This window comes from Limulus polyphemus, unplaced genomic scaffold, assembly GCF_000517525.1.
Source record: "Limulus polyphemus unplaced genomic scaffold, Limulus_polyphemus-2.1.2 Scaffold68, whole genome shotgun sequence".
NCBI classification, from domain to species: domain Eukaryota; kingdom Metazoa; phylum Arthropoda; class Merostomata; order Xiphosura; family Limulidae; genus Limulus; species Limulus polyphemus.
Window position 1 is genome coordinate 1,129,553 of NW_013665678.1, and position 13,033 is coordinate 1,142,585.

At 32.1% G+C, this 13,033-nt stretch overlaps 1 protein-coding gene across 1 annotated transcript in view; it reads left to right on the forward strand.

The window, feature by feature from the left end:
- Positions 1-11,400, forward strand: part of LOC106465500 (polycystic kidney disease 2-like 1 protein) — a 70,173-nt gene extending 58,773 nt beyond the window's left edge. The window contains exons 9-15 of the mRNA XM_013925729.2: positions 1,421-1,542; positions 1,824-1,944; positions 2,085-2,183; positions 5,242-5,372; positions 5,487-5,684; positions 7,753-7,852; positions 11,371-11,400. Of these exons, the coding sequence (XP_013781183.2) occupies positions 1,421-1,542; positions 1,824-1,944; positions 2,085-2,183; positions 5,242-5,372; positions 5,487-5,684; positions 7,753-7,852; positions 11,371-11,391 (792 nt within the window). The 3' untranslated portion in view covers positions 11,392-11,400. The remainder of the gene's footprint in view (positions 1-1,420; positions 1,543-1,823; positions 1,945-2,084; positions 2,184-5,241; positions 5,373-5,486; positions 5,685-7,752; positions 7,853-11,370) is intronic.
- The last annotated feature ends 1,633 nt before the right edge of the window (positions 11,401-13,033 follow it).

Genomic DNA, 13,033 nt, shown 5'->3' on the forward strand with positions numbered 1-13,033 from the left:
CAAACAATCGACAGGAACAGCACGCACACTGCTGCTTCTTGGCGAGAAACTCCCAAGCCACAATACAACACTCCACCAATTAAAGCCTTCCACGAGCTAGATACCACCACCTACTTACCCATACCTATAAATATCCACCAACAGTACTCACAATTCACACAACATTCAGCCTTGATAATGGATGCAGAATGCATTCGAAACGCGTCGGCCAACTCATCGCTATCAACAACTTTTACCCGTCGTTCTAACAACGTTAAGACGGCTTATCGACTTCTTGAGAAGAATTCTAAGAAGAAAGTAAACCTACAGACATCGGTCTTGTTTAACAAAATTTCTCATAGTGAAGATACACCATGAAAATGGTTTAGTCGCATTATACCTATTTCTATTAACTTGAAGTTAAATGGTTATGTGTATGATTTAGTCGACGTAAAGTCAGCCTGTATATGATACGTACAGTGCCTCTCATAACATGTAACTTAAAACTTTTAGTATATTGTACGTGGCTGAATTACAATATATGATATCTAAATTAAGCTGTATTAGGGTTTTAAGTATATATGTTCATATACTTCAGCTGTAAACAGATATATAGTTTATGATTAGCTATATTGCCTGGAAAAAAATTAACATAATTAGTTATATCATTTAAATAAAGATATTTAAATAAGTGTTATTTTACTTGAATATAAACTATAATATAATATAAAATAAAAAATTCAAAAACAACTTGATCTCACCTTAAAATAAAATGTTTTAAATATCCTAACGATAAAAAATTTATTCGAAAATATGCGACAAAGACATGTCACCTTGAATTAAGATATTCTGTGATTTTGTTATATGACGCCACGTTATAAACGTTTAAAGAATCTTATTCGCATTGTTAAGTAGGCCATGTTCGCATGATTTATCATCATAATGCCGACTTAGATTATCTATTTAGATTATCAGTCAACAATTTTTGTAAATATTTATAACTGTACAAATTATATGCTCGAAAAGGTTTGCTTTAGAGATAACGATCTTTTTAAAATCGTTTTATTCTTATAGAATAAACACGAATAGCTTATAATTTTCTGAAATGGAATTTCCTTCAATTCTTCTGTAGTTTCAGTGGAAAAAAACAAAATTATGTTTGTATAAAGAAGCCCCAAACTTCGTTTGTCCTTAAACACTTATATTATTATTGCTTTTTAAGTTGATTGAACATTTTCATTCGTGTTAATCGTATTTAAGACTGGATGAAATATTTACTGTTCGTTATCTATTTTTAAAGATCATTATTAAAATGTAAATATATATATATATATATATATATAACTATTAGTAAATTATTTCATCACATTAGAACGTAAAGTCTCAAACTAACATTATACATCCATATATATATATATATATACGTTTCTTTCTTTTCTAGTGTTCCAAGGATATTGCAGGCTTCGGAATCATGTTCTGTATTGTATTTTTTGCCTATGCTCAGCTGGGTTACTTGTTATTCGGAACCCAAGTGAAAGATTTCAGCAATTTCCTAAAATCTGTGTTAGTATTTTATAAAGTATGCTTGTTTTGACTTGTAGTATGTTTCGTTTGTTTTAAGTTTTGGAAATATTTTAAATTTGTCTGATATAACGTTGAATCATGTGATAAAACATCGCAGTAACGTTACTACAGTGCTAACACTTTTTCCTAAAAGGATGTAGAGCTCGTCTGATTCATAATTTTAGACACATATGTTTGATATGTTGATAATCATTTATCTTGAACAAGCTGCTGGAAAAGCATGTTTCATGTATACATGTATACACTATTTTCTTTTTCAGGTTCACCCTGTTGCGCATCATTCTGGGAGACTTTGACTTCTATGAAATAGAAGCAGCAAACAGAGTACTTGGGCCACTCTTTTTTCTCAGCTATGTGTTCTTCGTATTCTTTGTCTTAATGGTGAGCAGTTCGAGAGAATGTTATGTTCGTTTTGTTGTTTACTGAGAGATATTGAATACTGTTGTTTTTGAGTATATTACAGAATAATATTTAAGCTATGTTTATTAGAGTTTATTTAAGTAAAAATATTTTTCTTACAGAACATGTTTTTGGCAATCATCAACGATACCTACTCAGAAGTAAAGGCAGAGATTGCAAATCAAAAGAATGAGTTTGAAATAGTAGACTACTTTAAACAGGTAAGTAGTTGTCGTTTTTATACCAGAACTACTTTTAATATAAATAATAACAAAATCAATAATTACTTTTAGTAGTTATCTGTATACGCTTTTTAATCATGAAATATTCAGCTTTTATTAACAGTACTTCGGTAGCAAACATTCTTTAGCATGCATGTAAATAATAACAATAATTCTAGTATTGTTAAATACGTTTTGTTGCTTATTTAAAAACTATACTTATGTCAGATGAAAAATGTTTGTGCTACAGACACAAGGAGCGTACATGTATAAATGTTAAATCTAAACATTTAAAATAAAATGCATAACTTAGGTTACTAACAACACCTGCATCGGAATGATAGTTCAATAAACTTACAATAAAACGAAATATATTAGGCTTGTAACAACACCGACATCAGAACGAGATATTTCAAGTAGCTTTCGGCAAAATGGCATATTTTAGGACAACAGCAATACCCCTATTTATATAATAGTTCAGGAAGCTTCCAATGGTATTTTAGTGGAACAAGTATCGTTTAATTGTGTATGGAAGCTAAATCTATATTAAATTAGATTTAAATGTTTGTTTACGATTTTCGCGAAAAGCTACACAAAGGCTAATTCCATTAGCCGCTACACAAAGGCCATCTGTGCTATCCACAGCCATTTTTTGTGTTACTTTAATCGAATATTAGGATTTGGCCACCACTCTATCAACGCAGATGCAGTCCCACAGTACGTAGTTCGGTTTTGTGGCAACAGGACACGAATCATTGACGTTCTAATTCATAGTACGGTACTTTAACTGAAGACCACGCCCGACCGATGAATGTTCGCAAATATTAAACTTATAAATAATTTCAATGCAAAACTTATTTTATTATAAATGAAATTTATTGCTAGCAACTAAGAGGAAAGAAAAGAATATTTGCCGAAAAATGTTTCATTATTATTAAGCACAAAAAGCTACAAGGTAAGCTGTGCTCTGCCCATCGCGGGTATCGAAATTCAAATTCAGGTTATAAGCACTAAACTTATTGCTCAGGCACCTGGAAGAGTAAAGAAGTGATAGCAGCAATGTGATAAAATGATATTTATATCTTAGTATCTACTTGAAAAACAGATTTGGCTTGTAGCGGGGCAAAATCAATTGCTAGTGTGTTAAATGGAACATTTGATAAAATTTTTCAAAATTCATCACATTTAGGCCTAGGTTACTTGCGTTCTAATGAATATTCAAATTAATGCTAGTATTATTATAATAATAATAATAGATAACGCAATATCTATCGTGTGTTGAACAAGCTACAGACAACTTGAAATTAGAACTAGTTTCGACACATTCGTGTGTTCTTTTTAGTATCACGTGGTTTTCTGGGAAGAAAGATAACCAGTAACACCTAGGTTACATTACAACATCCAATTCCCTTAAAAACACAGGTGGTCAGAAAACTGTATAACAAATGAAGTTGGGAATTGTTGATTAAGCAGACTTTTTATTTAATCAACTTTTTCTTTTTATGTAGTTATTCATTTTTTATATAATACTTGTTGGTTTTCAATCGATTTGATGGCCAGAATTTCTCATATGAAGAAAAGTGGCATGTTATGTTTTCATATTTAATATCCTCCTTAAGTTTAGAAACTCTCATGTCAACACTTTATGACATGGTATTATATAAACGCTTTGTTTTTTATCTCCAGGTGTCGCTTATTTGGAGTTAGGCTATTTTTCACGGGGTTCGGATATTTGTATTTGATTTTAATGTTGTGATTCCTTAATATTTTGCCCCTCAGTGACACAGCGGTATGTCTGCGGATTTACAACGCTAGAAACCATGTGGTTGGCAGAACACAGATAGCCCATTGTGTAGCATTGTGCTTAATTACAAACAAACCTTAATATTTTATCAAAAGGCTCAGTTTTTGTGTTGTAGCCAATATCGTTGGCGACCCTTTCTTTATCTTCGTGGAACAAGATTTTTCTGGCACTAAGATGGCAATTTGTAATGAAACGTTGTGAAAAATGGAGTTCTTTGAAAACAGAGAGTGGTCTAAAATATATTTCCCATTTTAAAATCTAATATTTAAATAGCTAAAGAAAAATAACCATGCAGTTATCAACATCTTGTAGCCAAACTCACAGTTTTTATTGACATGTCAGTAAACTTCTACGTGTGCACCATTAGTAGCTCTCAGCACATCTAACCGATATTCGATTTCAGTTCACGTTCGCTGGAACACGTCCACAGTTACAGTGACGATGACATTCGTTTTAGATCCGTCATGTTTGTTATAGGTGTGCGATACACGATGTCCTTAACATACCCTCTAAGAAGGAATTCTAGTGGAGAGATGTCTGACGAACGCGCCCACCCTACAAGCCAACCGACGCATTGAGTTTTTTTTTGCATGGTTGCCATTTTAGGGGTAACACTAATCAGTGGATTAAAAACAAAACAAAAAACAAGAAAAACCATGTCAATAAAAATTATTTCAGTTGGGCTACAAGATGTTGAAAAGTTTATGATCGTATTTCTTTAGTTGATTAATTAATAAATTATAAAAGAGGAAAAACAAATTTGGACTATCATGTATTATGCATGTTTTTAACTTCGTGTTCAAGATTTATCGGGTGGCATATTCTATAGGTTGTAAGAAATAATGGCTCTAAATGGAGAAGTAATCGATGTTTTAACTTGTTTATGGTGGTGTGAAAGAACTGAACATAACAACGAATTTGTCGGTTTTCGGTCTACAGAGAGAACTGGTCCCATGTTCTGGTATGTTTTAAAATGAAACCGGAAAATATAACGTTGAAATTATGAATTTGACAACATTCTGCTTTATTGCCATTTTACATGAACACTAACTAGTCTATGCATAATTATGGCAGTGAGATCGATAGAACGTTATTGAGACTAAATATGTATTTTTGTGTAAACAGAATGTGATATTGAATTGTTTCTTTATTTTACCTTCGTCTTCGAATACAGAATAAAAAAAGATTAACATTTTAATAATATAATAACAGCAGAAGCGATGAATATAATATTTTTTCTCAATTTTCTGCCAGGGAATCAACAATGTCATGGGGAAAATTGGCAAGCGTGATCATATTGTAGATATTCAGAACGCTCTGAAACTCGCCGATCAAGATAATGATCAGAAGTTGTCATTCGACGAAATGCGCCACACTCTCAAAAGGTGAGAACTATTATCTATCATTCTGTTATCTGTGTGTCAAAAACAGATTATGGTAAAAAATGAAAGCACATATATCTACAGCAACTAAAGTAAATTATTATTTTTAACTTTCAGACAAAACCTTTCAGAAATGGAGATTGAGATGCTGTTTGCAAAGTACGATCGCGACGGCAATCGGGAGTTAGACAGCCGTGAGACCAAACAGATGCTGGCAGACTTAGAGGGCGAGAAGACTCAATTAGATAGAGAAATCCAGATGGAACAGGAAGGAGTTCGTCCATTTAGTGCTGGTGGAAGAGAAATGTTCACAAAGTAACGTTAATATTTATCTTTAAGTAAGATGTTACATCTTTCTAGATTTAAGAACATGTTTTTTCGGTATTTGTTTACAAAGACAGCGGAAATGGGGAACGGGAAGCAATTGCCCCCAATTTTGACTCAGCAGTGAAGTGCCCTTCCTTTTGAATGGAGAATAAAGACTTACGTATAGTTATCATGGAAAGTCGGTGTTTTAGTCTTGAGCTCAATGGGCACGGTTAACATAGCAAATAAGGTACCTCCAATCCTGTTTTCAGGTAGGACAGCGGTAAGTCGACAGACTTAGAACGTTAAAATCCGGGGTTCGATTTCCCACGGTAGACACAGTAGATATCCCAATATGGTATTGTTCTGAAGCAAACAAATCTCCAATCGTCAGTGATCCCCTCCACAAATTTAACTATGTTCTGCTTCCTATGGTTGGTTGTGGCTTTAGTTGTGTGTTAACATTTTGTGTTTTTATAATCGATATTTTATCTGTAAAAATACAACTTTTTCATCTAAAACCAAAGACAGATAAGAGTGAAATTCTCCAAGAATTTATTGCACAACCACTAAAATAATCGAACATTTTAAGATGACAACCCATAAGTGGTTATGTGAAACTTCATAAAATATGTTACATCAGGCAACATACACTGTAACTGAACAACGCTACGTTTACTATGTATATTTACCAAATTCCCCCCAAGACTATAACTACAAAACATTTGATTATGACAAGCTTGTAACAAATTTTTATCTCATGATGACGATAAACCCATTTAGTATAGACGGCTGATATGGGTATAGAAAACTTTTGAGATTTGAAAGAGTGACCGTTATTGATAACGTGTTGTGGAGACGACAGTAGTAATAGGTGTAAGATTATAGGGGGCGCTGTAAATATTTAACCTATTATATGGTAGTTAAAATTAAGGAATAATTAGTACAGATATAAAACTGTTCCTTGGTGCTGCTTTAATGTGGGTTTAATTTCTTGTATTAGAAGAGCTTCTTTAGTTTTTCGTTTGTTTACTTTAGTTTCTTTACTTAACATGTTAGTAAGTTTCTATGGTTATACTGTGGTTATTTAAGATACAATGCTCAAAAACATGGGAAGATGTTTTTTTTTTTGTTGTTGTCGTTGTTGTTGTTTATTGAATCTGGTTTCCATTTTTTGGCTTGTTACTCCTATATAGAAATCATGGCAGTTGTTACATTGTATTTTATATATGACGTTGGTATTATGATTGTCAAAGTAGTTTTTACAAAGTATAGATTTTAATTTTTTACCTGGTTTTTGAATGAATTTAGTGTTTACTGGAATATTATGTTTGGTTATGAGTTTTTCCAAATGTTAGTAATTTTGTCGCTGATATCTGGAATATATGGTATGCAGCAGTGTAGTGTTCTGTTGTTAGCTGTTTCATTGTCTTTTGGATTATGATGTTGGTTGTGGTTTCTGTGAATAATTCTTTCGACAGTTTTTGTGGGATATTTATTCACGTTGATAAAGTCCTGTTTTAGTTGATTGACTTCTTCGTTAACGTTGTCAGGTGAGCAAAGTCTTGTGGCTGTGCTTATTAGGTTTTCTAGTCAAGCGCCTATGGATTTCTGTGTGATCGGACTGTTGAGAAACCAATGTCCTTGTACATTAGAAGGAATATGTAAGACATGTAGGGAAGAAGAGTGTGTTTTAAACATGATAGCCTTACGGCAGAACCTTTTTCAATGGAAACAACGCTGCAGGGATATTGTTAAAATGCACGGTCGTCAGATAGAGTATGATTGAACGTGGCGACTTTGACTATAACGACGTGGTGGGGTTTCGAAAGCGTCTTAATATAATATACTTAACCTCTGTATTTAGGCCTTATAACAAAAAAAAAACAACAAAAAACTGTAAGATGTTAAATGTTCAGGTATGTATGATAGTGTGGTTAAAATAAATGAATAGTTCTATTCTGAAAAAAATATATAAGTTGGTCTTCATTATATGTAATAGTATATATATCTCAAGTACCTCAATAGAATTAGCATTTATATATATATATATATATATATACGTATTTTTTTCTAGCCTGAACGTTCGGGTAGACAAAATGGAAGAGTCCATTGGAAACATTGTCATGAAAATTGACAATGTACTTGGGAACATCGACTTCAAGGATCAATCAAAGGTAAAAAAATGAGGAATTATATAAAAAATAAAATTATAACATCGACTTCAAGGACCAATCAAAGGTAAAAAATGAGGAATTATATAAAAAATAAAATTATAACATCGACTTCAAGAATAGATTATTTATAATTTGTATCACAGTTTTTTATGTATTATTGCTTAGTGAAGTACAAAACGACATGGAAGCTTGAAAAGATGGCAGTAGGTAAAAGGTGCAGAAGATTTCTGCAGAAGTAAGACCAACACAGCGTCAATATCAAATTATTGCCAAACATTTTCCTGTTTGTGAAATAAAAAATCCACTTAACACAAATGAAAGATAATAAGCTGATATATTTTAAAATTATTTTTTCCCACTTCTCTAAACTGCTTGACGCTGATTGTTTATAATAATGGATATAATGCCAACAGCAACAAAAAATAAAACAAAGTAATTGTAAATTGTGTTATACGTATTCTCAATGTAAGGTATTCTTAAGTAGTGAAAGTCCATAATCAACAGTCTTTGCTGAAGTTATTATAAAATAATATACAATATATATAACGCAAACATAATCTCTTACAGTTTAAAGTTATTTCCTGATATTCCTTATAAAATTATAAACACCATAAATGACATCACGACTAAAATAATTAAGTTTTAGCATTTACATTTTATAATTGAGCAAACCACTATAGCAGCCAACAACACTGTACATTAATATATATGCCACTTATTTTTGGAGTTTTTCTCTCACGAAAATATGTCACTGTTTCTGAACACCACTATCTTGAGATATATATATATATATTTAGGTAGTAGTGTTCAGAAACAGTGATATTTTCGTGGAATAAAAACTCCAAAAATAAGTGATATATAATTTTTAAATCTAATAATGTACAGTTTTGTTTCCTGCTGTATTTGGTTCAATTACAAAATGTTCAGTTAAATATTACCAACTTTGAGCAAAGTTTCAATTTTCAATGCTGTCATGTCATCAATATACAGTACTGGAAATAATTTTGGGCATGCATTCGTGGTATACATGCAGGAGTCACAAACAATTAGTAATTGCAACTAAATAGTCAATTTGTTATTAGTACAAAGTTTAAACGTATTGGGTGCAGGTTGGCCCTGTGATAGAACTCTGGATTTTGGAGCTGGCGCGCAATGCGATACCACAAACCATTTCCAGCACCAACTGTTTAATATTCTTCTGATAACTAAAGCTTCCCAATTTTCGAATCTCGCGTATTTCACCTTAATGATGATTTAGGTTTCAATTCCATACAATTAGTCTTAACAACAATCTTTCTAGTATTTAATTAAGTGGAAAATAGCTTAAAAACCGTATTCTGATTTTTTTTTGGTTGAAAGTACGAGACCAATATAACGGTACTTTAGGTAAATCGTAGTTTCAGAAAATGCATGTTGCCATCTTTAAATTTGTGTCAGATCATGGTTACCATTGCAATGAAACGTCGACTACAAATTTAGTACAACAATTCGGAAACTACAAGTGATAAAAAATCTTCATTTATGAGTCCACATGTATGTTATCTAGTGTCAGCTATCCATTGAACACATGACCTTAACTTTCTTGTGGTTTTCTTAGTGTAAAGCTACATAATGGGTTATTTTCACTCTGTTCACTGTGGGGAATCGAACTCCGGATTTTAGCGTTGTAAATTCATAAACTGACTGGTGACCCACTGGAGGGACTAATTTTGGCAGAATAAAGCATAGTGTACTGTAAAACAGTGTGCACATTAGAGTAAGGTGGAGCAAAATCAGAAAACATAAAAGTGAAGACAGCCCATGCACAAGTGCCAAGCTGCCTCATCTCGCAACCGATTATATTTTGAGTACAACAGAAGTTCTAACAGAGTGTCCATCCTTTCATTAAACATATTTCAAGTTTATCATAAAATGGGCCAAGTATGGTGACAAGCCTTTTCCAGAACTAGCAAGAAGGCATGAAAATGAAAACACAGAGACATTGATCTTATCAGTGGCAACATGGCATAGAAGATGCTACCAACATACAACTCAAAGGAAAATGTGAACTGGAAAAAAGCACTATAAAACACTTCTCGCGCAAAGGTCCTACTCCTCAAATATTAAACTTTCGTTAATCACAAGATAAAAAAAATTTCCTTTCAACAAAAAAATGCCTTTTTTGTGTGATGGTGAGCGCACAAAAGAAACCTACTTTACAAGGTGAATATGGAAAATACCGGAAACGTCTTCACGAAACTATGAAAATGACAAGTGATTCCTCATTAAGAGGGAAATTAAGCACTGTAATAGGTCCTGCTGATGCCCAAGCTGCAGATATGATATATACGAAAACATATTGGGCTGTTAAGGCCACAAAAAGTCTTGACATATCTGGAGACAAAGAAAATAAAGCTCCAGTAGTATCTGAAATAGCAAAAGAAATTGAGTTCATTAGGATTTTCCAGGAAGGGCTCCTGCAGTAGTATAAGTTCACTGTAATTACAAAATACATAAAAAATAAGAGCGCGGCTAGAGTAGGGGTCACTAGAAAAAGATTGAAGACGTTTATGAAGAACAAAATTGTTGATATTGAATTCCTCGAAGCTGCATGGAACAATGAATTCGATCGAGTCAGTATGAAAATTATCAATGTACCGTTAATTACCCTGGTAACCATAGTCAAACCAGGTTGCAAAAGATGACACTAGGAGTAACCCTAAACAAGTTTAAATAGGTTGTTTTCTTTCAACTACAAAGCCACGGCATTCTCTTTGACCCCTGACCGTACTGCTTAGAGCTCCTTTCATTACATAAAGAGCCTATCTTGCAGTCCCTATTCTTCGTTTGATCTCACTCTCGCATTTTTCATCTTCAATTTAAACCATCATTGATGATAATGATATCGACTTGTGGGGATTCTTTCTTCTTACTTATTCATTATTTTGTTTTTCTTGATGTTTGTACTAAACCCAAAGTCTTCGCTTATTTTGTTCACTATATCCACTATCTCTTGACAACTTTTCTGAAATTGAGCAGTAAGAAAAGCGTCGTCTATATATCTAACATTGTTTATCTTTTTACCACCTTTTCTAATTACCCTCGGGTAATTTTATATGTCGCATAATATTTTCATCATAGGTGTTATACAGGCTTGGGATTAGAACGCAACCTTACTTTATTATTTCGTTATATCAACATAATCCGATAATGTTTACCAATTTCGCAAAGCAGCTAGTCTACAGTATAATACAAGATGAATCAACTAATATGCCAGTGTTCGTATTCTTGAAATACCTACATTAATGTAAATATTCTGATATAAATAAAAAGGATATTGCAGACACCATATATACAAAGCAAATAAGTTGTGAATGAATTTGAAGGTTGTAAAAAGATACTTAGAAGAGAGTTACGAAATAATTATTTTTCAAATACAAAATCTGAGATAAAATATCACTACTATTAAAGATCAACTGCAATTTAAAATAATTTTGTGTATACGTTTTTATTAATTTTGTAATATATGTTTACCATAGGGAAGACATATGAAGCAATAGAAAAAATGCCTTTGTCTGTGCAAGAAGGACCTGATCAAGTATGCCTCAGTGATTGTGATTGAAGATAAGGCATTCACAATCTGAGCGCTTATCACGTTTTTTTTTTTACTTGAAATACTTTTACAATAAAAGAATGTTAAGAGTATTTGTTGCAAAAAAAATACATATTATGGTTAGAATTAGCCCGAAAGGTGTTTTAAATACTTTTGTACATTTTAGAATAATACTTTTACAATATTAATTTAATTCTCTCATTTTTGATTAATATTTTTTCGCTATCGGATTGATTTTTTTATATTCAACTAATGTGTATCTTCAGATTTAATTTCGATGTATATTCGCAATATTCATTAGTTTTCTTTTCTTTTGTTTTATTTTTATCATATGTTTCATTGTGCTATAAATTATGGGCAATTTGAATTGTTTCTTTATACTTAGATTATCTGTAAATAATATTGTTGAAAACCTCTTTCCTACTTCCAAATCAGTATTGAAAAACATTTTGAACCTTCTATTTTGCACGTTAAAGTTTTGTGCTGGTTGCTGTGACTTTCCACGTTGTTATAGGTGTTAGTAACACAGAAAAAGATTAAATGATCTGTTATTTAAATATCACGAATTAGGACATTCCCATGTCTGTACATATACTTAGTACACATCAAGATTACTCTTTCGCCGTATCAGTTTCTACGTAAAACCATTTATATAAGTATAATTCAGATATGCGTAAAATATATTATAGAAACAATACAACTAAGGTGCTTACTAAATACTATGAGTCAGAATGAGAGTTAATGGGTAATCGCTTGTTATCTACTTACTTCTCACTTCTTAATAAGAACATACGAGTTCTTGAAATATGACAAACGATTTTAAAATTTGAAAAGTCTTATTACATCATATGTCGTCTAACCTTTCATGCATAAGAAACAATAACAATAGCACAGGCTTTGTTCTTAATGAATCTGACTTTGACTGGACTGAGAAATTAATTCAAATGTTATTACACCAGCTTTTCCTCTTCGCTAATCAATTCTTAATTTTTAACAAAAGTGGGTATCACAGAAACACAATTTAATTGTAATTAGTAACTGAAAGTTTAACAATTACAAAGAAAATATACTTCAAATAACGCGAGTTAAATCTAGCAATTTAAATAAAAAAAATGTTCTCTGAAAGGATTCCTATCGTTTATAGTGTTTACCTAGACATAATACTTCAAATAACGCGAGTTAAATCTAGCAATTTAAATAAAAAATGTTCTCTGAAAGGATTCCTATCGTTTATAGTGTTTACCTAGACATAATACTTCAAATAACGCGAGTTAAATCTAGCAATTTAAATAAAAAAAATGTTCTCTGAAAGGATTCCTATCGCTTATAGTGTTTACCTAGACATAATACTTCAAATAACGCGAGTTAAATCTAGCAATTTAAATAAAAAAATGTTCTCTGAAAGGATTCCAATCGCTTATAGTTGTTTACCTAGACATAATAGTATGGGCTAACCAGTTGACATCTCTGAAAGGATTCCTATCGCTTATAGTGTTTACCTAGACATAATAGTATGGGCTAACCAGTTGACATTTCTGAAAGGATTCCTATCGCTTATAGTGTTTACCTAGACATAATAGTATGGGCTA